The sequence below is a fragment of the Boleophthalmus pectinirostris genome, unplaced genomic scaffold (genome assembly GCF_026225935.1).
Source record: "Boleophthalmus pectinirostris isolate CB_2022bp ecotype Guang Dong unplaced genomic scaffold, ASM2622593v1 HiC_scaffold_6, whole genome shotgun sequence".
NCBI classification, from domain to species: Eukaryota; Metazoa; Chordata; class Actinopteri; order Gobiiformes; family Gobiidae; genus Boleophthalmus; species Boleophthalmus pectinirostris.
The window spans coordinates 28,733,979-28,761,320 of NW_026571447.1; the positions used below are offsets into that span (position 1 = coordinate 28,733,979).

At 39.6% G+C, this 27,342-nt stretch overlaps 1 protein-coding gene across 1 annotated transcript in view; it reads left to right on the forward strand.

Moving 5' to 3' along the window:
• The first annotated feature begins 11,060 nt into the window (after positions 1 to 11,060).
• Positions 11,061 to 27,342, forward strand: part of adamtsl4 (ADAMTS-like 4) — an 89,349-nt gene continuing 73,067 nt past the window's right edge. The window contains exons 1-4 of the mRNA XM_020927945.2: positions 11,061 to 11,283; positions 13,739 to 13,802; positions 15,558 to 16,150; positions 16,580 to 17,180. Coding sequence (XP_020783604.2) covers positions 11,261 to 11,283; positions 13,739 to 13,802; positions 15,558 to 16,150; positions 16,580 to 17,180 — 1,281 coding nt within the window. The 5' untranslated portion in view covers positions 11,061 to 11,260. The remainder of the gene's footprint in view (positions 11,284 to 13,738; positions 13,803 to 15,557; positions 16,151 to 16,579; positions 17,181 to 27,342) is intronic.

Here is a 27,342-nt window from a genome sequence, read left to right on the forward strand (position 1 = left end):
TTGAAACACAGACTGTCATCCAGCCCTTTTTGCTCTGAAATCATCCAAGCAGAAACATAACGGAGCATTTGTTAGCGTGCTTTAGCCTCTACAAAGCTACATACGCACTTTAGCTTGCATGCCAGTTCGGTCAGACGCGTCCCCCGGTGCTTGTTGTCATCTTGTGTGTAACATATGGGCCACTAGCTTCTCTCAATCACAAACAATTACTCTTTGTACCCTTTACTGGAACAAGGTTATTTCCACAGTTTTTAGGCATTTAGTTCAGTTCACTTTAGGTTAATTATTACAAAACATCGGCCATTAATCTGGCTTTCTAGTGCCTACTTCCTGTGTTTTGACCATCATCCATAGAGAGACATGAGAAAAAAGGACCACTGTTAAAGTTCCCTGTGAGACTGTGAAGCATTCTTGTTTGTTCTATCTTCTCTTTAACACACGCTTTGATCCAGACTCTTGTTTATGACTGGGAAATAGATTAAACACTGACGGGTTAGAATTTTGTCTCTCACTCCTAAAAAAGGCATTTCATCTTGGCATAATATTTAGCTGGTTTAGATTTCATTGCTTTTATTACATCTTTAATTATGTTTCAGATATTCAGGATGCGCTTTAACATTTCTGGTGTAGGATCAACTCATTGTTTGTCTCCATGGAAATCTTATTGCTTTGCCTGGAATGTTCTACAAGCCCGAGCAGGTGATACGTCCAGGTCAGAGCTGTGGAGAGGTGACCCCACTCACAGCTGGAATGCATGTTTGCTTTCTTTTATTTTCGTTGCAATATAATAGAATAAGACAGCTGAGTTTTATCCCACACTTTGGAAAATTCCAGGCAAAATATCAAATGGGCAAATGTCCCTTCACCAGTTAAATAGGATAGTGAGTCATGTATTTTATGTATTATTTAAAGGTGCAATGTGTAGCGTTTCTGGTGGAGGGTCCGCCATTTTCTTTATTTTATTATAATTTTTTTAAATTTATGTAGTTATTTTGGGCAAGTAAGAGATTTACATTATTTTACAATTAGGGCTGGGTATCATTAAGAAGTTGCCAATACGATACAAACCACGATACAAAGGGAACGATGTGATACATATCTTGATACAGTGCACTTTCGATTCAGTACGATATATTTCAAATCCATTTAACACGTTTCAGTAAAAAGTAAAGGCTAAATCATGGCTGTGACACTAAAAGTCTTTGTTAAACCACTTCTTGTGCAAAGTTAATATGAAACTTTGCACAAGAAGTCATCCAAGTTTCATCAAAACAGTGAATATGTCAAATAAATGAGTTTCCTTCCACTAAACAAGCAATAAAACTGTAGCTCTTTAACAAAATAATTTAGGAAAATATACCCAAAAATACTCTTGGCAATATATTGATAGAGCAGTCCACGATATCGATACTGTATTATCACATTAAACAATATGATATTTTTTACAAATCCCTATTTACAATGGAAATAGAAAAGAACCACAACTTTATGGATAATTCACAAAGCTCATTCGTATAATATAATCAGAAGTGTTCCCCCACACTTCAGCACAGTATGTGAAATAAGGGAGAACCAATGAACAGTGTAATGTATGAAGGGCATTTTGATCCAAGTAATATTTCACTTTGTTTACTGTAGCAAGACTTTTGGAATGTTTTGTTTTTATATGTCTAATGTGGGCTTTCCATGATCATTTACTGTCTTATAACTCCCAGGAATTTATTTTCATTTGCATTTTCTATTTGGGCACCTTCAATCACAGTTGGTAACTAGCTAAGCTTTGCATTTAAGTCATCTATTTATTGACTGAATTACAGGTGTTTTTATTGCTCAAAAATACTACTAAACCTGCATACATATTGTGAGTGGGCTCAGTCTCCACAGATCTGACCAGTAACTTGGCCTGGTGGTTTCACATATTTGTCTTTATGGAGATGCTTAAGTTTTTGTCATTTTTTATTTATTTATTTTTCAATTATACAAAGCAAAAAACAAACAAACAAACAAAAAAACACAAAGTTGAAGAGTGCCGTTACATTAGTTCAATTGATAAAATATCAATCGAGATGTGTTTACAGTATTAGTTTTCAGATAAAGTCTGATCTAATAGGTTTCACATACTCAGTCCATTTTGTCCATGTTTCATAAAAAGAGTCCCTTTGGGTCAGAATAGTGAAAGACAACATTTCCATCACAGAGATTTCATAGACCATTTCTATCCACTCCTCTATTGATGGATGATTTGCTCTCAGCCATTTTCTTGTAATGGCTTTTTTTGCTTGCTACAAGTAGGGTTGATAATAACGTTTTATCATCATTTCTCCATTTCTGGACATTAACATCTCCCAAGTATAAACACTCAAAAGTAAACATCAATTTAGACCGAAAAACATTGTTTATATGACTTCAAATCTGTGATCAATAAGATTTCAGAATAGTGCAATCCAAAAAATGTGATAGTGGTTAGGCCCAGATGAGCCACAGAGCCTCCAACATGAATCCCCATTCCCTTGGTGTCTTTTTTGAACGGGTATGATAAAAAACCTTACAATATTCTTCCATCCGGAGATGCTTAAGTTTAATGCCATACTGTGGAAAATCTTGATGAAGACAAGCAGATGGTGGACCTTACACAATGCACCTTTAAGGGGACAATCTACCTCAACTAATCAAAACAGCTTAAACTGAGATTATAATTATTTTCGTATTTTTCTGTGTCTTTGTCCTATAAGATACCAGTGCTGTTTTGTTTCTTCACTATTTTTAGCCCCTGCTTTGATCCTCACTTTATCAGATTGGTGGAAATAGTGCAAATATTGACTGTATATTGTTAGAGCCAGACAAATGAGTGTTTTGCCCCAGTCTTTTGCACTTGCCGCTTTCCTCATCTAATCTGCTTCTTTCTCCTCACATCTCTTTAATCCTTTTATCTCCCTTTCTTTCTTTCTTGCTTTCTTTCTTGTGGTCGCCTTTATGTGCTGTCATCCTAGACCCAGGGCTTCTCAGGCTGTCAGCACCTCCAGATCTGGGCCCTCGGTGCAGGTAGTTTGGCCCCTCTTCAAAAACAACAGCAGCCAGGCTAAAAGCTAAATGCTAGTTTGGACTTCTCACTGTATCAATAAATTAGCAGCATGTTTTTGCAGAGGTTATGCATAAGTCTGGCACATATATGAAAGCAGCAGCAGCACACAGACTCAGTGTGAAGATTTTATAGGGAATAAAACCTCTTGCCAGGACACTTTTATCTATGTTATGTAATCGTCATATGTTTTGCAGCCCTCCCGATATAGAAGGCTTTTTCAAGGCCCAAAATCATATTCAACAAAACACCTCAAAATGAAATATGAGATGCATGTAAAGGGCTTATCAAAGATTTCAAAAAAAACAAATGGCCTTTTATATTCATAAATCTAAAATTCAAAATCTTTTCCAAGGTGAACAGTCTGAAGTTAGGGCTTTTATATTGTCATAATCAATAAGAAACACATTGTTGACTTCTATCGTTTATCTTACTTTAAAGGGACGCTATGTAACTTTTCTAATGGAAATTTACTATTTTAGTTGTTTTAAAGAAAAAGAAAATAAAAAGAAGATCATTGTTGCCTCTCCACAGATCTGATTTATAAACGTGACGTGCTGTTCTACAAAAGTGTAATGGCACATCCCAGACAAAGCAGAAAGCAATATCATTTCCGTGGAGCAAAGCAGGTGGTGGCCCTTCCACTACTTAAAAAGTTACACAGTGAAGCTTTAAACTTGCACCTAAGTTCAAATAGTCCTGGTTTGTCACATATGTAAGCTTTATGTAACTATGACTGGACTATGATTTTTTTCTGTCTTAAAACATCTGCTCTTGAAATAAAGAGCAATATGTTGGCATTATCAAGGAATGTATTAAATGTCAAATAACTTTGGTGAGTCAATAAAAAAGTCAGTACTATTCAAACCAAGATCATTTTTCAAAGTACAAATCATTTTAACAGCTCCTTATCCAGTTGTACTACGATTATAACTTCTGCTGCGCTCTGAGCCAGTGGCTATGAGTCCATGCAGATTAAGAAGTCACTTGTCTGCTGTTGTTCACATTATAATGAGGTGAGAGTCAGAGGATTACTTCCATCTTTCAGGTTTGTGGTAGTTAAGCCCTGAGCACCCTGAGGCCTTGTCGTATCAGCTTGACCTATTTCAGTCTCTGGTGCCGTGTGTGAGTGTGACTGCTGACGCCACATGAGGCGTCCTGCAGTGGCCCGTCTCCTAACCCCTGACCCGTGACAGGCCTGCGGGCCTTGTAAAGTTTGACCAGTTTGCGTTTTTGGAAAGCCAACTGCATCAGTGAGTACTTTTACATAGTCAGCAAAAATCAGATAAACAGAACCGAAAATTTAGATCTGACTTTGATGAGTGTTTTCGAGGACTGCGAGAGTAATCATAATCACATTTAAACTGCAGTTTGAATGGAGGCAATCAACAAATTGCAAATGCTGCAATTTATGAAGTAGCATAATTTTTTTTCCTCCAAAAAGAAGAAAATACTCGGCCTTATTCCGCATAAAAACTTCTAACCCTTTAGTTTAGATCTGAAATGTGGTTCTTGTAGTTTGTCAGTTCTTAGTTTAGTCTTTTTGTCAGTTCTTCTGATAGAGTTTACAACATTAACTTTGAACAGAAATTTGAAAATCTAATCATTTGCACTTGTTCGTCGGAAAAACCTCCATTAGATATTTTTCTAAAGCCCTAGTGTTAACATGCTGAAGAGAGAGCTGATCCTCCAAAGCACCTTGACATGTGCCAGTTAATAATTTGATTTTTAGATAAACTGTTGTATTTGGTAGACAAAGTTCAATGAGTTTTAAAATAAATCTTTCAATCTTTAATATTTAACTTTTCATTTTTGTCTTTGCCACGTAAGTTTGCCCCTTTTCCCAATTTCCACCGTCAAAACTTGCACAGGTGTGAACAATCTGAAAGAAATCTGCAAACTCACTTCAGATGTAGCGCTGTGTTGCATTTGAATAATCTAATAACACCAGAAATCCGATAATGATCAGATTTTGTGCATGTAACCAAAGCCAGTGCCCCGGGCCAGGGTGGGTGTGCTGTTTTAATGCCAGGGTGAGTGTCCATGTGCAGGGAACTTTTTAGGGGTGATTTACAGCGCCCACAGGACCACTCTCCTCTGATCTGCAGTGCTATTACTCACTCCAGCCATCCGAGACAAATCACAAAGCTAGTACTACACGGTGACCTCCTTGGACACGTTCACATAAACACGGGATGTCTGGCCGTGGCAACTTAAGCTGATACTTTTCTAATCAGGGCGGGGGACAGTTGGAGCATGTCCACTGTTTACGGAGGTCAAAACTGTATCCAACATTTGTCCACAAACTCAAGTAAAAGCATTATTACTTCAAAGTTATTTATAGTAAGTAAATAGAGGGCTGTTGCAAAGTTTGATTTTGTCATTCACACACATTGAATTGAATTACTCAGTGCCACTTTACAGCACAATTCAGTACAGTAACAGTATTGTGTCTGGGGTAATGAAGGGTTAAGCCATTTACAGCCTTGTGTCCATTTTATTACCACTAAGATAGCCATGTTTCCTGTTAAATTACTGGTAAATAAATCTAATTACCATGAAATAAACTAGACTGGCAGGTGTGTCCTGTTTCCATAACAATGTAATTACTGAACTCACACTTGTAGTTACCAAGTCATTTCCGTTCAGTCACTGTGCAATAAAGTAAAGTGTGATTGCTGGTAATAGTAAAAGAAACGTACTGAAATAACCCGTAAGTGCTGAGTAATATTTTGTGTTTTCGTCTGGTGTGGCGAGACAACATGATTGCATATTTTTGCAATTCCAAATCAAGAAATATACGGAAACAGTATTCGCACTTGCACCTGAAAAAAGGTACTAAACCAGAACTAGACTAAACCAAGTCTGCATCCGGACTAAACTGGACTCAAGCTTTATTACGAGATCAGTGCAAGTTTGAATGTGCCCTTATATGAAAATGACAGGAACTAAAAATTTTTAATCTTCTCACACAAGCATAAAGCTTTCACGTATAAACTTACTCATTTTGCCTCCACTCAATTTCATTTTTCTCCAGCGACTCAAAATACACTAGAGGGTTTGCAAGAACTCCAGAAGTTGTAGACCACGCTCCAGCCAATCAGAGAAAAGCTGTGAAGCCATGATTGGGTCCCTTTTTGTGGTGCAGCACAACAGTAAACAAAGCCTTCGAGATGGATGTAGACGAAACCATACATTCTGTGTTGGCAACGATTCCTGAGAGGATTTAAAGCCGGAATAAAGAAAATGTTTGGTGAATTTTATCAAGGGGAAAGACATTATTGCCCTTCTTCCTACGGGATTTGGGAAAAGCTTAATATACCAGTTAGCCCCGTTAGTGGCGCATTACATACGTCACGACCAAATGGCAGCGACTGGTTAAAAAAAAAAGTGAGCAAACGATTCCTAATACTGCGAGGTCAGAGGGTTTCCACAAAGTGAAATCAACTGATGAATCAGGCTGACTCATAGTGGGAAGACAAGCCAAAAAGTACACACAAGTAATAGTCCTGTTACTCCAATATAATATTCCTCATGTTTAATTTACCAAAGAAATGTGTGACAAAAACCATTTCCTTCAGTGGTCCCTCAAGTAAACGGCATCATTACTACCCACCACTCAAAGCTTTCGAGGGGAGATTTGGGAAAGCCGTGGGGAGGTCCTCGGGCCTGTAAGTGGTTTTTGGATCACTGGTAACTATGGCAATGACCTCTCGATAATTATAGGCGCTGATAGACATGCATCTTACACGTTTTCAGAGATATCCACTGCTGTAATTACACACACCCAGTCCCTTTGTGCACAAGTGTTCAGAGACATTTCATTCTTGATACGCATTTTACATGTAGCTCTCCCATCTGTCCGCAGATCTGATCTTAAGCCCACTCTAATGCGGTTAAGTCCCCAGTTGTTGGCTCACAGAGTGCTTTGAAGTGGCTAATCTCCGTCACCATCGCTGTGTCCGAATTATGCCAATGTCGTCCAGAAGAACTACTCAGAAACTTCTTGTGTGTTTGAACTTGGAAAGTCCTCACTTATCACTTTTTGCCTTCATAGAGTCAACAGAAAAGAAACATGAAAGACAAATACATTTCTATACGAGCTGATGATAATGAAAACAAATGTAATTGAACAAATAAGATTAATGCCATACTGAGGAACATTCCAGGTAATACTTTTTACACCATAAAAATGAGCAGATGGCTGACCCTCAACCAAAAGTTACACAGTGCACCTTTAAAATGACTTGAAGTCAAAATATGTTGTTTTGAGTTGTATTGAACACTAGATTTTAGGAATATAATTCAATTGTAGGTTTAATTAATAATACATATTTAATAGAGTAAAGAATAACTTAATAACTAATTTCTGACCTATGTTATAATTTAGTTTCCTCGTCAAAAACATAAAGTTAACACACAAACTTATTTGTGCATATTTAGGCGGAGTTCTTCCCTCAAACAGAAAACACTGTGATAAGTCCTCCACTGGGTTTTTAAACTCCATTCATCTTACAAACATTTGGATAATTTCAGACTTGGAATTTCCAATCTCTACTGAATAAAAGGAGCTGTTAACTTGTTAAAACTACCGCTTCATGACATCACAAGGTGGAACAGAGCATTTTGAGCTTTGAAGATGCAGACAGACTAATATTAAAAGGTTATTCAAATAACCTAAAAGTGAATGACAAAAACAAAACACAACTCCAGGTATGTTTTTGATGAGATAACAACATTATAACATGACTTAAAGCTCATAGGAGTAAATTTTTGCTTTATATAGAACCCTTAACAAAGCGTAATTTTGTTACTCCACTTAGATAATAATAGATAATATGACTTAAAATGTCTATGAAACCATTTTCAGCAAGTCAAATAACAAGGATTTATTTGAAAATTTGGTGCTTGGGTGCTTTATATGTATAAATAAAGTTTTTCATACTTTTCAAACGCAAATATTCCTTACAAGACTGTAACAAGAGAGTCTGTGAACAAGGCTCCGATTCTTGTGGCCATTTGGGATGGGGCGCAGATTGAAATGGTAAACAGTGTAGTGAGTGAGATAGAGCCCAGAGGAACAGAGCCTCCCTTTCTCCTCCACATGCTTTAATCTCTCCTCTGTCTCCTTCCATCCTCTGTCCACCTCATAGCTCCACTTTGATGATAAGCTGCATATTATTGCGTCGTATATATAAATACAACCAACCCAAAATCAGAGCAATTAATGTAAACCAGGCGCCAAGAGTAAGAGCCCCTTTAAATCATTAAGACTCCAACGGCCAGTTCACATCTTGTACTAATTCTGTAGATCTTAATTACACCGTGACACATCATAGTCAGGGCCTACTTTGAACTGCTTTGAACAATCTTGGCTAATATTTTGCTTTTCAATCTTTTAATCCAGATGAGTCTTAAGTCGAGGCGGGTGGCCAACCACTGTCTCCAGTGTTCTCAAATGTACGAGGGATGTCAGACGCAAATTGTCAGTACATCTAAACCCAAATGTAAAGCAGTCGTGTGAATACCAGCACAGATCAAAACTAATAGCTGCTTAAGACAAGTAATTTTATTTAATGCTTTGTGAAATTGATGCCGCATGCTTTTGCTCCTTTAGTGTGTCCAGAAGTGTTGTAGTGATCCTGAAGGAATTAACTTGGTACTCAATACTGATTCTGTTATCACGTTAAAAATAAAAACACTTTCTTTAGACAATAGAGTGTGATTTTCAACATTAAATCATAGTACTTTCTTTTATATTATTGTCTTATATCTGTTTAATTCCTCAGTCGCCCAGAAAAGTTTAATACTAGTCTATGTGGTCTTATACTTGTTCTGGTACAGCTCAAGATCATTCTAAAGCTATTCAGGAAAAGTTCATTTCTGCTGTGTGAAGGTGACCTGTTTAGTATTGATACTTGCTCAAATTAATATCCAGTTTTGACAACCATAGTGGTGAGGAGAGCTACAGTCTTTTGGCTTTGGCTTTTGTCTTTAGGCATGACACTTCAGCCATCTTGCAGGTTTAAAGCATCATTGAGTGATTAGTGGTGGTCAAAGTCTGTCAATCTGCCTCTGGGCATCTGTGGCTACAAAAATCTTATCACAGTTGAATGTGCCAGAGGATTGACTGAGTGCAGTTAGCAGCTCAACGGGGGCAATATAGATGCACTTTCACTGTTTGCGTAGGGTAAAAGTACTTGGTTTTCAGAAGAATGTCAGTCGAATGTCTTTTTCCAGTTATTGATTGCAATTCAAGTCATGCAAGTCCAGTGAAGAGCTTGAAATGGTACCAAGGTAAATACTGAACAGGCAGAGGTAAAAAAAAAAAAAAAAAAAAAGCCAAACTCTGCCAAAACTACCCGACTAAGATAAGCTTGAAAACATGGAGTGTCCAGCACAGTCTCCAGACTTAAACCCCATCAAGCTGGTTTTGGGATGAACTGGACAGAAGAGTGAAAGCCAAGAAACCTACAAGTGTCACACATTTATGGGAACTTCTGCAACAGACTTGGGAAGAACTTTCTGAAGAAGATTTAATTTCTATTGTGAACAGAACGAGCCACGAGTGTGTTCAGCTGTTATATCTGCCAAAGGTGGACACTTTGATGAATCAAAAGTTTACAATACATTTTGGTCAAAGTAAACAGTAAACAGTAAAAAAATTGAAAAAATGTTTAGTTCTAAAACTTTTGACCGGTAGTGTAGTTTATCAGTTTTAATGAAATATCCAAAAGTTAAATGCACAAATGTATAGTCTGATCATTTCTATGACTGACTAGACCTCAGAACTCACTATATTTCAAGGAAAAGTTACATTAACAATATTAATTTGAGCTTCCTTCATCTGTTTTCATTTATACTGACCTATAGAATACTGTGATGCCTTCTGAAATACAGCCATAGCTTTCATTTTGGATGGAGAATTACCGGTACACTGTGTCTGTCTTGCAAAAAAGTGTTAAAGTTTTTGTTGTAGTTTTTCCCCTTTTCCCACCATATACTTAAAATATTCAGTGTGTCTTTCTCCTCATCTTCCTAGAAACCATTATACAGTATTAAACCTTTATCCCATCTGAGAGTTTTCCATTCTTTGTCACTCCTCACCTCCTGCTGTGGCTCTGTTGGCCTGCACACTCCGATTTACCAAAGAACTTTTGACTGGGACCCCCCCTCCTCTTCCTCCTCTCCTCTCTCTCTTTCTCTCTCTCTCTCTCTCTCTCTCTCTCTCTCTCTCAGCCAAATTACAAATTCTCCAAATGTCTGCATGCATGGGAAACACTTACATCCACATCTGCTTTAGGGCGCATACACACACACACACAGAGCCCGTCCCAAGTGTCGTATCTCTAGGGTACATTTATCCCAACTTCTAATTGATAAAGCATGTAACTGTTGCGAGAATACGCGAGTTCACTTTATTAATACGGAAAACAACAACTTGTAAAGTCTTTATTGGTTGTAAATTTAAAAAAGAGCGTAACTATGGGTAGAAAATATTATTATTGTGCTTTTCTTGGCAATACGGTGCAGTTTTTCGCTCCCAGACAAATATGCGTCCTTGGTGTGGAGACGGTGCCAAGTGAACCCTTAGCCGTTTCCGACAATCACTATAAGATTACTTGTGATCAGAGCGAAATAGCACAATGGGTATTCTTACGTCCGATTGTGCAACTCAGAAAGCGGCTAGAGTTATTATAGCTTAGTCATAGCCTATAGAGCAAAGAGGCAAAGAGAGCGCGAGAGAAAGAGAGAGAGAGTTGTGTAATATGTCGGTTTTGCGCGCGCCTCCCCACCGCTCGTGGACCCCTGGCTGCTCGGTGTCACACTAGTTCATAATAAGGGACCCCCCCAACTCACCCACCCACCCACCCACACCGCACCCACCCACCCTCACCACCCTCCAACACCAAAAGTGAACAGGAGAGAGTGCGAGAGAGCCTCCCACTTCGCCCTCGCGCTCCCAAAAATCACGGGGAGTGAGTGTGACAGCAGAGAGGAAAGGGACACGCACAGACTGGAGGGAAAGAGAGAGAGAAAGGAGGAGTAGACAGAAGTGCAAGTCTTTAGCGGAGTTTGACCGCACGTTTCTTTGGGAACTATAAGGATAATACCGCAAAAAAGTGGACATATTGTTTTTAGTGGACCGAGAAGTTGAAGACGTGGTTGACTTATCGGAGCATGCGGTTCGCTATACTTTTCAGGTAACTAATAACACAAAAACTACACCAACCTGTTGTGTTTACCTTCCTGTACCTTAAGAAGAATTTGGGTTTTGTAATAAAATAAACTGTGGAACTTTTCGTAACTTTTTTTTGCAACTTTTGGAGTAATTTAACAGTTGGCCAAATTTGGTTTTACGCACGACGCGCAACTAGTTTCTGAACGTCATGTGCACTCATCTGTGTTTTTAGTTATTTCCCATCTTCTGTCCCGTTTCCTCTGCTGAGTTTATTCTACAATGTGCCACTGTAGCGGTCAGCGGGGAAACGTGGAGCCGAGTAGGGGGTCGTTAGTTCGGCCTCAGCAGCTCTGTTGTGTGCGGGGACATGTGTGTGTTTTTCGGGGGTAATTGTGTAGTCTGGAGTTGGGAAGCGCTTCCAGAGACCACGGCGGTGCACCACATCGGAGAGAAGGCACCAATTAGACTGCCTGCATGTGGCTTGTGGACGGGTGATTGCGGTGATGGTTAGTTCCTCGTGGTGAGAAGTGGGATATTTATCTGAGCGAGCTGTTTAGTATCATGTTATGCAGGGATGCCACTTGCTTCCAATCCACTTGCTTCTTTACCGCAAGCAACTGCAAAAACCTTTTAGGAAACTTTTACAACAAGTGCGTTTTTCTCATAAGTTCAGCTTGCATGTTAGAACTACTTGTTAAATCACTTCTCATGATAGCGGCTTTTAATCCAAGCTGCGCATATTTATGTTCCTGTCAAATTGAAGTGCGCAAGTCCATAATTAGAGGCGACACTGAACACCATGCCTGACCCAAAACCACATACTTTGAACATTAAACCTCAAATAAAAGTACCTCAGTACCTTAGATGTTGGTTTCAGCTGCTTCTGTGTCTGCTGTGCCGATACTTACCACATCCAGGGAATGCACAGTCATTGAGACAAACATACAAGAAAAACATACTTGCTGTTTAAAGCCATTCATTTTTACAAGCACCTCAGGCTGTGTGAAGTTTGATCAAAAGTTCCTCTATGAATCTTGATTGGACTAAAAACAGTCCTTGCCCTGCCAGCCAATTTAGAAGTTTTCATGGAAAGGAAGTTGGCATGATTGGCTGGTAAAGTCCGCTGAGGTCACTGGAACACTTGATGGGATACTCACTCACTGAAACCTGAATAGTTGCTTTGGGAAAATGACTATAAAACACACATTCATGGATAAGCATACATTAGGTCATAGAGTAGTTATAAAGAGATTCTTATGGGGTGGCAGTAGCTTGGTTGTAAGAACTTTGGCCAAAAAAATGTCAGGTCAGCAGTTCAATCCCAGCTCCAACAAAGGCACACTTATGTTGTGTTATTAGGCAAGACACTTCACCCATCATGCCTATGTATGAGTGTGTGTGATTGATTTGAGTAGTTGGTGGTGGTCAGAGGGGCTGATGTTGCAGATTTGGCAGCCTTCGCTTGCGTCTGTCCACCCCAGGGCAGCTGCGGCAACAGAAGTCATTTCCCCCCACAAGTGAATGAACAATAGCTGTAATGTACACTTTGAGAAGCTGGCCAAGCTTGTAAAGTGCTATTTATTGACAATTTTACTTAATTATCATTTTATACCCCGTATACTTGGACAAACTCAGCTGAAAAATACAATAATTTCTTAAAACAAACATGAAATAGAATTATAGGGTTGGGTACCTTTCAGGGTTTTTTTTAACCTCATTTTCATTACCTAATCATAATCATTACAAAACAAAACTGCAATGTTCATAAATTCCATTAGCAGTAGAGAAAATCTGTTGTTTTTGTTGTTAATCTATGGCAACACTGCCTTGTAACCTTCTATGGTGCACTCCCAGGACCCACTTGGCATCAAAACATAAAAAAACTATTCTTTCTGTATCATTTATGAGTTCTAGCTCTTTTTCTACACCTGTAGTACCCAAGCCTTTTTATTCGTTACTGTACAGGTAGTTTAAATCAGCGTTTCACAAACTTTTTTTTTTTCTGGGACCCATATTTTAAAAGTCACAAACCTTTGCGACCCAAGTCAGTAGACATTATTTGAAAATCACAAAATAAAGGTGGGTTTGACCATTACTGAACATTAATGGGGAGGATATTTTATTGCTGACTTAGTGATTGTGTCTCTATGAAGAATTAGTATTACTCAAGTTTTAAACTTCATTGAACCAGCAATAAAAGGATCCATAAGTCGCCTATTTGGACATTAAATGTAGCCCATTTCTTTTTCTTTTCCACATCCAATGAACCAGCAATATTGGGACAAAATAGTCACTAGCTCTTTCATGATTCAGAAATGTTTATTGCCGATCTACATGCAGATCGTAACAAGGCGACCCCAAAAAAATCTCTTGCGACCCACCTGAGGATCACGACCCAGTCTTTAGGAAATAATACTTTAAATGGTACTGTAAAGTTGTACTACCCACTAACGTTTTTGCTTTGTGCTCTGTTGTAGGTTGTATGTGCTGTGGGGCTGTGTGGTGGCCGCGACCTCCGTGACCAAGGCTGCCAAGAGGAAGGTGAGTCATTAGCTCATAGCGACTGAGACCTTCGCAGACAACAGCATCTCTATGGAGGGGTGAAAGGTGCCAGTGATTACAGAGGCCCCCAGCGGACACACAGCTCCACATAGCCCTTAAGAACAGCGCGTAACCCAATATTCAGTGTTGAGAAATGAGAGGAATTTGCGTTGTAGGGATTAGCGTGGTGGTGCGTTGCTGTGTTTTGTCTGTGTGTGGTGGTACAGTGTGGCCTGAGTCTAAGCAGTAGCGCCGGGGGTCAGTGCTGCCGGTTGTGGGGTCACTGCACCAGGCTCATTACTGCCTCTGTTCTGTCGCTCGGTGCCGTTTGATGTCACTCATTACAGCACACCCACCCCCAAGAACACACGCCATAGTTATTAGCTTTTCCTTCTTCTTTTTTTTTTTGCATTTTCACTCTATTTTCATTTCACTGGCTCAGCTCCATGGAGATGTTATTGTTTTGCCTGGAATGTTCCTTTGTATGACATAACTTTATTTGATTACAGGTGTTTTTTTTTGCTCAACAGTACCCTGAAAAGCATGCGTTGCCTAACCACAGAGCTGACCTGTAACATGGCCTGGTGGTTTCATTTCTTCACTTAGTTGGATAGTTAATTTAATATCAAATGTTGGACGTTTCTACAATATGGACTGTATAAAAGCATGTTGTTAGATCAATAGGGTCTGTGGGAAATTATGGTTTTCAATTTTGACTTATTTTTTATAGATTTTTGGCCTTATAAACTTCAACAATTTGTCAATCTCTGTAATATACTCATAAAGCAGACAGAAGGCATTTAGGAGCAAGATATGATATGACTTTTGGGAAAAATTTTAGCTAGAACCTCTTACGGGACAGTGTACACAAGCAGTTTGCGTTGTCCACCTGAATTATATGAACTTGTAGTAAAATGTGTTTTTCTAGTTCTCTGTGAAAAGATCTGTTTGTTGAGCTCTTCTGTCAGGGGTCATTCGGCCAGGCCAGAGTCAGAGCACCAAAAAGAAGACGGGATATTTATCACTAGCAGCAGGGGAAGCAATCAATGGTCCAAGCTGGCACCCGCGGTCAGCCTCTCCAACACATGTACACAAACACAAAAAGAGCCAAAGTCAACCCTGACCTCCAGCACATCTAAAGACATCTGCTCCGGGCGCTGGCAGGTGACCCAGGCCTGAGTGCACGACCCACAGAGACAAGGAGGAAGGAAACACCAGAGACGACTGCTCATCTGTGAAACACTTACTCTGAAGAAATGTGCCCTTCATGATTTCAGATTTTGCAACTGCCATATTTTTGCAACTCTATGTACTTTTTCAATATTTTGCCAAACTAAGCAGATTTGACCCTGTTGCAGCAGTATTTGAGTTATAGCTGGATGAGGGGAGTGTAAACATCAATTTAGATTTCTGAGAAGCGGTCCTGTTTTTGAAAGATACTCTTGTTACGTGCTGGCTTAAATGAGAGTTCTCTAAAGTTGTAGCTTAGTTTGGCTTTGTGTTAGAGCTTTCATGTGGTGAATAGAGGAGGTTTGCTTACAGCTCATAGCAGGAGAGAGACGAGGGCCTCTCACAAGCAAATGCAGCCCTGAAAGCTGAAAGGTGCTGCTGATGGATGGGTTACTTCGTGTACAGCTGACCTTTTGTTAAGCAGTTCTTTGTTAAGTTTTCTCTCAGCTGTTTGTAAAGCCTGGCCCACTATGTCCTGATTGTATGTTTATGATATATGTGTAACTTAGCTCTTTTGTGTGTCAGGTGGCCGCTCGGAGGTCCAGGCAGGTGTATGAGGCGGAGCCGGTGGAGGGGGTGTGGTCTTTTTGGGGGGAGTGGTCTCAGTGCTCGCAGACCTGTGGAGTGGGCGTGTCCCTGAGGACCAGAAAGTGTTTAGCCCCTCCCCCTCCACAAGCCCCACCCATCTCCCACTCTCCACCAAACTGGGCAGGATATGTACCTGGAGGCGTCAGGAATCCTGTCAACTCACCTCTGCGCCCTTTTTACACTCCCCGTCACCCCGGGCAGCACGTGCCCTATCACGCCTCTGCTTACCCCAGCCACAGCCAGGGACTTCCTCTTTACAGGAACACTCCAGCGAGTGGGGGAGGGGCAACCGTCCCAGCACAGCCCAATCCATCCTCCAATTTTTATCAGCCCGATTTCTCACCCACAAGCCAGGATCACATTCCAGTTTATCAATCACCCTATCACTCTTCTTCTCAAAATTATAACAACCAGCCCGCGCGGGTCATGAGGAGACCCACCAACCCAGCAGCTGCGAGGTCAGGAGGAGGCGGGAACAGACGTTCTGTTTCCAGCAATCGAGAGAGTGGGGCTGCTGTGACTGCAAGAAGGTGGGTGTTTATAACCAGCTGTCAAATATTTAGCTTTCAGAACTTTTAATTTTTCTCTGATTGTTGATGTTTGCATGAATTCCTTTTGCATTTGAGCCCAGTGGTGTGAGATTGATGGTCAGTTTGTTGTGAACGTATCCCTTCCACTCCCACGCTCCTCTACACATGTTACTATTATCTTGTTTAATAATATCTGTGAGCCAAAAAGCTGAGGTGTTCTTGCTTGGTTTCACAAATTCACTCCTCTTTATGTCTGGCATCCATTGAATCATATTACATTACATCAACAGTTCTGTTTTATATCTCTTAAACTGACCCTTACTGTATGCTGACTATATGATGACTTGAATTGAGTTGGACAGAAAACACACGCTTTATATTTCTGTCTCTCCTCATTTTTTGTGTGTGCCTTTTTTCATCATATTTCAGGTCTTCACCAATCCGCCCAGGGCAATTCGGATATGGGAGAGTCCCCTTCTCTTTGCCACTTCATCGTCAAAACAGACAAGCTAGACATACTGCAAACGGTACTGATATCACGCCTTCTCTAACACCGGATCTGGACATCAATGAAAAGTATAACAAAAACGAGGAAGAGGAGACACTTTTTGGAGATGATGAAGAGAGCACAGCGGCTCCTACTCCAGAAGAATTCACCACTACAACTACTACAACCCGAAAACCATACCGCCACGTTGTCCGACAGGCGTATTCCGACACAAGGTCAAGAGAAAGAGCATCTCCTTACCAGTTTTCCCGTAGGCAATTTGACTGGAATAGCGTCACGGCCCCGCCCCCACCTGTACCGCCACAGTCCCACCCGAACTCACCTGGGTCGCCCTATGCCCCTCCCCTTCATCGCCCAAACCATCTCAACTGGGATAGTCAGCATCAACCGCCCACTGGGAATGTCTATCCGCTCCAGAATCCAAGCGTTCCGTATGGAGGAGCGGAGGCGGGGCAAGACAGAGGCAGAATCGTCTACAGATGCTCCGGGTCCGACAAGGAATACAGGAGGTGCTTTTCACAGGTAAGACCGGAAGTTGTTTACTGTCTAATTGGTACAATTTATGTATTCTTTCTTTATATTTGTTGTACGATAGAGCCATAAGTTAAGAGGTTCAAAATATGGGAATGATTAAAAAAAGAGGGAGTATTATGCAAAATAGATGAGCTTCCTACCATGTTATAATGTTATTCCGTCATCATAAACATGCCTGAAGAGGTTTTAGATGTCATCCATGCATGTTTCAGTAATTTAGCGATTTCTCAAGCCTTCCTCATTCACGCTTCCATGACAATTCTTCATAAAAGGACTAAAGCATGACACAAAACTTTACAGAACAACACGACAAACCCAGTACGATGTCTAGTAGTTCAATTAGAGCAGTGTCTCCCAAACTTTTTTTCTGGGGACCCATATTTTAAAAGTCACAAATCTTCGCGACCCAAGTCAGTAGACATTATTCATAAATCACAAAATACATTTGTGACCATTATTGAACATTAATGAGAATATTTGATTGTTGACTGAGTGATTGTGTCTCTCTGAACAATTTGTATTACTCAAGTTTCAAACAATGAAAAACAGAACTCAGTGTTTCCCACAGAAAATTGGTTATTCAAGGCGGTGCTGCCGAAAAAGTGAGGAGCAGAGGGGAGGGGTGCGTGGAGATTCCGTGCATGGAGAAAAAGTGAGGAGCGGGGAGAGTTGTGGGGAGATTCCATGCACGGAGAAGAAGTGAGGAGCAGGGGGGTGGACATTCCGTGCATGGAGAAGAAGTGAGGAGCAGGGGGGTGTGTGGACATTCCGTGCACGGAGAAGAAGTGAGCCACAGGGAGGGGTGTGGGGAGTTTCCGTGCATGGAGAAAAATGAGAAGCAGGCGAGTGCGTGGAGATTCCGTGCACGAAGAAGAAGTGAGGAGCAGGGAGGTGCGTGGATATGTATGTATATGTATTTTGCTAACCTACATGCAGATCGTGACAAGGCCCCCCAAAAAGAAAATCTCTTGCGTCTCACTTGAAGGTCCCGACTCAGTCTTTGTGAAACAGTGAATCAGAGGGATGCACGCTGATTTTGTTGTGATAGTGCTCTGAACAGAGGGGGACTTAAAACTTTGCTGTTTTTCACGAACATTTTCAAAACAATTAAAGGTGACAGCTAATATATGTTATGTGTTAGCCATTAATACCCCATAGAAGTAAAATGCTGTCTTTAAATGGTATACAGTCAGTATCTAAAAAGACTCATAGTTAGGCTTGGACTGTCAAGATGGAATTTTGAAAGAAATATGTTTTTGGTGACATTCCTGGAACCTTATTCACTACACTATACTGGACTAAAATATGTGGGCACTTTTCTCTACTTCGTGACATACTGAAAATCCTTCCTCTTTTGTGGTCTATTATGCCTGCTAACTCAAGTAACATTCTTACACAAGTTTAAAATTAGTTCTTGATGATATGACAAAACAATTAAATGTCATTTATTTCCTTTTAGTGCTGAATCATAATTTTCCATTCAGTGTTTTTGTAAAATCAAATCGGTACGCCTTCAAATCTTAATATCACAAACATAAACCAGACAGACTTTTAATCAGTCCCTTTCAACATATAAAAACAGTCCAATGTCTTCCTGCAAAGTCTGAACTCTGCTCCAAACCACGAGGATTGGCTGTACATCAAGCCCCGACATGATCATTGAAGATTTAAAATATCGATTTGATTCCAAATTTAATTGCTTACACTCTCCTAACTAAAATATTCCTTGCTCAAAGTTATTTTTACATGAGCGTTCGCCATATTGTCATTTCCGTGCTTGCGATAGACAGATCATTCCCAGGCTCAAACACTAGCCAGTTGTCCTTGAGCACTTAGTCGGATGGAAACTTCCTGCCTACTGCTTCTGAGCTTCTCTATAAAGACTGTGTCCTGTTGGCCTCCACCTGAATATACACCTCCACAGTGGCACTTCACACGTAATTATCGTCTACCTAAACTCTGCAGTGGCCTGGGGTGACATCTGGGCCCTCCGTCCTCTCAGCTCCAAAGTGAGAGCTTGATTGGTTGTGAAGTCTGTCTACAAGGGATAATATCGATCTTGAATGAATGCAACATCTAAAAATGACTTGAATAATTAACAAGTAGATGGTACTTAGAAAAAAAAGAAAACTGCAACAATTTACTCTTAAAGGGACAGTCCAGAATTTTGAACACAGGACCTCATTTCCTAGTGAGCCAGAGTGTTGAAGACTTGTGGAGATACTTTTTAAAATATCCCATCCAGTCCTTGTATTTTCAGAGGTCACTGATGCTAGGCTAGTGCATGTCAATGGCCATAGTTATCCTGACACTAAAAACAGTCTTACCCACTCCACAAAGCACCCAAAGCAAAACAATTATAACACCAGACTGTCGATGTGAATGTCTGTGTTGATAGAATCATTTTAGAAGTAAAACCAACCTTACATTTGAAGGATTTATGTATGAGCAGCAGCAGCAAGTTGAACTTCCGGATAGAAAGCTTGGCAGCGGAGGACTGATATATGATAAAATAGTCCCTCAACATGTGACGATTCATTAGATGCAAGGTTACTTTTATTTCAAACATTATTCTATCAACATGGACATTAACATCAACAGTCTGGCGTAATAATAGATTTGCTTCGTGTGTTTTGTGGAGTGTGTAAGTCTGTTTTTAGTGGCAGGATAACTATGGCCATTGACATGCACTAGCCTAGCACCAGCGACCTCTGCAAATACAAGGACTGGATGAAATATTTTAAAAAGTGTCTCCAACGCTCACTAGGAAATGAGGTCCTTTGTCCAAAATTTCGGACCATCCCTTTAATGGTGCACTATGTAACTTTTTGGGCAGGGAATGTCACCTGCTTGCTTCTATGGAGATGTCAATGCTCTGCCTTTAATGTCCCACAGTATGACATTAAACTGCTCCACTCTACATTTATTCAATCACAGGTGGTTTCATTGCTCAAAAATACCTAGAGAAACAGGCTTTCTGACTGCGAGCAGGATCGCCTCTCCACAGATCTGACCTGTGACGTGGCCTGGTTTGGGCTCCATGGAGATAGAAAGGTTTAATACCATACTGTGAAACATTCCAGACAAAGCAATAACATCTCCAAGGATAAAAAATATTTGACTGACCCTCCACCAGAAAAAGTTACAGTTAAAGAGTAATTTAAGATCAAATATATTGTTCTCTTGGTGAATAATTTCAATTAATACATTTTACAAATCAAATCTGTATAAATTCAGTATGATATCTCGCTGTGCTCACTTTCACTTTTTCTTTGATACTTCAGGCGATTACGGGCACGTTTAGCACATTTCTGATGGATTACAGAACATTTTATCAGATTATTGTATCAGGGGCAACCAACAAATATTGAGAGCATTTGTTTTTGCCAGTGTTACTCAGATGTTGACAGAGGCGCAGACAGGCAGGCTGGCTGTACATACATAGGTGAGAATGGGGGGTGATCTCAAACTAACTCATGTTTCACTGGAATGCGACGCCTGACTTCACTCAATTAAACATCAGATCTTGCAGAGAGATACAATGAGCAAACTGAGTGGTTTTCTGGCTACGCATTGTTTATGACTGAAATACTATATCAGAATTAGACCAGACCGATTAAGTCAGTCAGGTTTTTTTGCAAGAGTCTCACAAGGCTTTTTTGATAAGATTTCATATTTTTGTTTTATTGGATTATTTGAATTAACCATCCTCAGATTTCTGGCTCTGTGCTGAATTCCTCTCCCCAGTCTTAACCTCAAATGGACACAGCTTATGACTCCTTATAGATACATCTTAAATGTACAACAGTTATCAATCAGTAACTTATTATCTCTATTTCTTATGATTTAATGTATTCCCAATGCGCTCCTTCTTCTCTGGATGCACATGTGAACTGTCTTGTCGGATCACCATACAGGCTTTAAGAGTAGCATGCTTTGTAAACGTATCCATGCACTTTCCACCTTTGCTGCGCCTGCTTTAAATTAGCTGCAGACGTCCATGTGACCATCCTCTATCTTTGCTTTGTTTCAAGCGTAAATCAATCAGGGATTCTGGAAAACAACATATGGAAAGTTACAGATTTGAGCCCTTTTCTTAGCCTCGGGAATCAAATAACTGCTTCCTGATTTAGTTTACAAGTCCTAACCTTTTTACATTCTCCTCTTGGGTTTTGTCTAATGATAGATACAGTAAGTAATACCAAAATAGAGCTCTTCTGAAGGTTTCGCTTTTGCTTAAGTGCAATAAATCCCTTGCACGTGATGTGTGTAGAAAGGGCATCATTAAATAAACAGAAACTCGATGCTCAGTGAGTCTAAAATGTGATCACAGTGATATAAATACATGACATGTGGCTGCTGCTGTTGTTTCCAGCGGGACACTTGTAGCTGGGTAATCTCAAGTGAAGCTGCAGTGGCCACAGTAACAGATATAACGCATCTACACTGTAAAAATTATTACTGTATTTAGTTTTTATTTAGTTAAGTGAACTGGTTTTGAACAGTTTAGATGTATTTACAAATCGAATTTAAATATAAGTATGTATAAAACTGAGACTATTATGCCTGTTTAAAGAGAAAACCTAATGTTATTTAACGTGTTTTATGGCATTTTGGACCATTTTCAGTGTAATTAAGCTTAAATATACACTGTGTAACTTTTCTGGTGCAGAGTCTGTCATTTGCTTGCCTTAATCGAGATGTTGAGATATGGTATTAAACCTATCAATCTTCGTAAATACAAGAACGTGACACCAGCAGGCCTGGGGTAGGTTACAGGTTGGATTTGTGCAGAGGAAAGCCCGCTCAAAGTTTAAATACATGCTTTTCAATGCATTTCTGAGGAAGAAAACACTGATAACTAGGGATGTAACGATATCCTAATCTCTCGGTACAATATTATCACAATATGCATCTCACGGAACAATATCTATTGCGATATTTTGAGAGAGAGAGGCTGATATAATTGTAGATAGGATGCTTTTTTGCTTTTAAAATACTCTGACAAGATTTTGGTGTGAATTATTTCCATCATAATCCCAAGAATTCAAGTAAAAAACCTATAACTTAATGTTGTCTGCGCTGAAATGAATGATGGGATATGTAGTTCCCGATGTTTATTAGCTTTGCTACTCTAAAAAATACATTCAATCAAAAGAACTTGTAATTCGATATATTATGAGGCCCCACCCCGGTATTATTGTGAGACTTTTGACGATACGATATCATAATATTTCGGTTATTGTTACATCCCTACTGATAACTAAATCAAAGTAAGATGGATGACTTTAATGCCATACAGTTGATCATTTTGGGCAAAGCAATAAAATCTCCATGAAGACAAAAAGGTGACAGACACTCCACCAGAAACGTTACACATTGTACCTTCAAATTAAAAAAATAAGACAATGGGTTACATGCACTAACAGTACTTACCCAAAGGCAAGGTGACACACAGTGGCTGGAAATAATAATGAAAATAACAATGCAATCTATAGAGTCAAATCATAAAGTTTAAAAAATAAACTTAAATAGGTCAAATAAGTATATCTAAACTTGTCCAAGCAACTCAAATTAAGCAAAATACGTTGAAAAGCATGAAACATTTTTGGAGTGTGTCTCCTTATCTGACACACACTTGCCTCTCTCATTAAGTGGAACAAGTCAAGAGGCCACGAGTGTCCCCTTGACTTGTTCCTGTGTAGATAATGTGGCAGCGGTGGCCCCTGTCTGTACTTAGATCGCCTCCTGTTGTCTGATAGTCTCTGTGTTAAAACTGATTTAGTTGTTGGCAGCGTGTGTGCTCAGCTTGTGCCATGGCGCTAATGGAAGTCCTATGACGCCCGGGACTGACTCACTGGTTTACATTCACCTCAGAGTAACCCCGGGATGAAGCTCTCTACGGCTCATAATATATCTCAATCAAATGGAAAGTGCAATTTCAGTTGGCGCAATTATCAGATCGCAGAGGATGCAATTACTTGGATAATTGAATGTCCAATGAACAATAAATCCTGTCTTTTTTATAATCTTGTTTAGACCTCTACAAACATGTTCTGTAAAGCATGAGATTCTTGCATTAGGTCATCAGTTCATCATTTCAGTCTTCACTCAAACGTTAATACTCCTAGACATGTTTACAATGAGCACTCTGAATCCCACTTTTTGGAAGTTTTACTGATTGAAAATTAAAGAGATTTCAGTAATAACAGTAGTCATCCCGTTACTGTATACGCCACAACCAATCCAACATTTTCCACTGTCTAGTTTTCCTGGGCTGTTAGTTATTGCCTAAAATAGAGCTTGATTTTATAATACTATAATCTGTTCAGTATAAATTTCTTCTATTACACTATTATCATTAATTACCTGACATCTCAATATTTAAAGGTAGCCTGATTCATCAGCTGGTTTCACTTTGTGGAAACCGTCTGACCTCGCAGCATTAGGATTCGTTCACTCGACGGTAGGTGGGTAGGCTACTTTTTTATTTAACCAGTCGCTGTTATTTGGTTGTGACATATGTAATGCACCAAATCCTGTAATAAGAAAGGCAATAACATCTTTTTCCTTGATAAAATTCACCAAACATTCTCTTTGTTCCAGCTTTAAATCCTCAATCTTGGGAATCGTTGCCAACACAGAATGTTTGTCTTCGTCCACATCCATCTCGACTGCTTTGTTTACTGTTGTGTTGTACCACAAAAAGGGAGTCATGGCTTCACAGCGCTTCACTGATTGGTCGGTGTGTGGTCTACAACTTCTAGGGTTTTTACTGTATTCTGATTCCTGACCTAGTCCCTGGAGAGAAAGTAAACTGAGTGGAGGCATTAGGTAGCTGACTCATGTGAGCTTTAAGTTATGTTAGAATGTTGTTACCTCATCAGAAACATACAAGAAAGTTTTCTTGTAATTCTTTATTGTTAATCTGTCTACATCTCCAAAGCTCCAAACACTCTGTTCCATCTTGTGATGTCATGAAGAGGTACCGGCAGTTTTCAATTTAACTGCAACTTTCGCTGTTTGTTGAGTATAGAGAAAAATCCCACATACCGTCTTACTTGCAAATTGTGAGATTTTTTAGGACAAAACGTGCAACATTTCAGCACTAGGCCTTCATCAGGCAAACAGAATGAGAGCTCAGGTGGCCATCTTAAATAGGATGTGGCAAGAACCAAGGGTGACAGGTCGTAAAGGAACAGTGCACCTTGTATCTTGACACACCCACCTGAGGTCCCATTCTGTTTGCCTGATGAAGGTCTAGCGCTGAAACGTTGCACAGTTTGTCCTAATAAATCTCACAATTTGCAAGTAAAACTGTGTGTGGGATTTTTCTCTATGTTCTTGGGCTACTCCCTCTCCTCCAACGCACCCGTCTCAAGTAACTGATATGTGAAATTCTCATTCTTTTATGCCGTTTGTTGAGTAGAAATTGGAAATTCCAAGGCTGAAATCATCCAAATGATTCTAATGAAGGCGAATGAAGTTTAAAAACACAGTGGAGCAATACAGGAAGTGTTTTCAGGTTGAGTGAAGAACAAAACACAACTCCAGGTATGTTTTGATGAGGAAACAACATTATAACAGATAAAAAAGCAGTGTAAATAGTTCCACATAAGAAGATTTGTCGTATTTTACTTATTTGTGCTATAAATAATAAATTCCAATATTATTCTTTACAAGTGCAGGCTAGTTTAGGTTAGGGTTAGTTACTGTAATTTTGTTGCTCATGGTTATTCCCCTCCTGTTTTGCTCCTGGCCATCTCTGAGTTTCTCTTATTTGCCAAGAGCGGTGACAGCTCATCAATGGCTGACCACAAAGTGACTAAAAATAAGCCGCATTGTAATTATTTGTTCTATGCTTTGTGGGTACAGACCACATTATGTAGAATGATTTATGTTATTTTTCCTCGCTGATATCCCCCCTCCTGTTTGTTCCTGTCCTTTCCTTTGAGTTGCTCTTATTTGTCATTCCTTCATAAGTTATAGTTATTTCTCAATGATTAACCACAAATTGTATTCCTTTGTGTTATGCTTTGTCAGTACAGACCCCACATTCTGTGAATTGTTTAATCTTATTTTGTTGGCTTCTTTCGCCTGTTTGTTCCTGTCCATTTGTTGAGTTGCTCTTATTTGTGTCTCCTTGGGGCAGTAAAAACAGACTTTAATACAGATGAATGCAGGAGCTGCCCGGGCCTGTGTGTTACTGTATCAGGGGTAATTGAGGGAGTGAGGCAGACTGACTGTGACACATCCTATTATCTATTAGGAGTGTTTGTCATAACACAGGGCGCCCGGGGCCCAGCACAAGTGCCAATGCCTCTGTGTGTTTTCACTGTTCAAGCAGGACAGAGGAAACCACAGGGGAAATGTGAAATATCCATGTGACAAGCACTGTAAAAAACTCATTACATATGTGTTAGTTAAAGTCATGTGGATAGAATAAATGCTTTTGTTTGGTCAGTGGACTGAATTGTTGTTGTTCTTTTATTAGTTTCAACTTCAGTCCAGTGTTTTAAAGGTGCATTGTGTAATTTTCAGGGAGGTTTACATAGAATTTTTGACCACAGTTTGGCATAACCAGACCTGCTTCTTCACAGATCTGAGTTTACCAGATAGATAAGTGTAAAGTCATACTGAAACAGCAATACCATCTCTGTGGAGTTAAGTGGGTGTAGTGGACCCTCTACCAGAAAAGTTACACTATTGAACTTAAATAAAACAAAATGATTTGCCAGCAGATTCGACAAATTTCTCTTGATTAGTTAAAAATGTGTTTTAAGTCACATTTTTGCAGTACGTGTTTTCGAAGCCGCTCGTGAGAGGAAGTGACGCAGTTAACAGGTAGTGAAAGAGACTCCTGTTTTTAGCTGAGAGAAGGTGGAGAGAGGCAGAATAGAGGAAGTACAATGAATGGAAAAAGTATTTAAAAGTACAGAACTGTTTTTGAAGGGAAAGCGGAAAACAATAGAGAGAGCAGGAGAGAGAGAGTCAAAGCAAAGGATGACAGGAACTCAGAGCACTGTAAAACAAATATTTACAGTTCAAATGATGTGAGCTAAGCACTTATTTGACATTGTTGTTTATTTTAATTAGAACTAAATTATTTGAGCCCTTTCTGTGTCTTGTCTATGTTTTGGTAACAATTTCAGAGAGGCCAGAGTGAAAGGGTTTGGGCATTTGTAGAGGAGGGGCACTGGAAAAAGGATGTTGAGCTTATTGACAAAGTAGAGGTCCAGAAAAAGTTCCTGTAATATATTTTTGGATGGTATGAAGGCGGACTTAAAGTTATTTGGTTTGAGTAAAGAGGAAGCAGAGGATAGTAGAAGATGGAGACAGGGAATTTAGATTGCGAAGGTCAAGACAATATTTGCTCAAATAAATATCTAGATTGGATACTACTAGTTTTTGTTATTATTTTTTGACAGTACTTGTTTAAAGGTGCATTGTGTCACTTTTCTGGTGGAGGGTTCATCAAATACTTTTCTATCTTATTGCCTATCTTATTGTCTGCTTTGTCAGGAATGTTCTACAGTATGGCATTAAACTTTTCTATCTTCATGGAGACCAAACCAGACGAAGTTACAGATCAGATCTAGGGAGAAGCAACCCGCAGTTTTTCTAGGTATTTTTGGCCAATAAAACCACTGTAATTGAATAAATGTAAGATAGAGCTGTTTAATATCATACTGTGGAATATTCCAGGCAGAACAATGACATCTCCATAGAAACAAGCAAGTGACAGTCCCCCAACCAAAAAGTTACGCAGTGCACCTTTAAAACAAGTTTTCCTGATTGCAACTGAAATGAAACTTAAAACGTCAGTAGGTCTGTGAATTGGTCATTGCTGTTTTTCTCAACCAAATTTTGTATTTGTAAAATGATTTTAAAGGTGCACTGCGTAACCTTTCTGGTGGAGGGTCAGCCATCTGCTCATCTCCATGGTGATGTTTTTGCTTTACCAAATATGCCTTGTATTTATTAAGTTACTGGTGTTTTTATTTCTCAAAACTACTGCAAAAACTCAACAGATATGACCTGTAACTTGACCTGGTGATGTTTCGTGCTTGTCTCCATGAAGACAGTTAAATTAAATGCCAAACTGTAGAACATTCCAGGAAAAAAACATCATCTACATGGACTCAAGCAA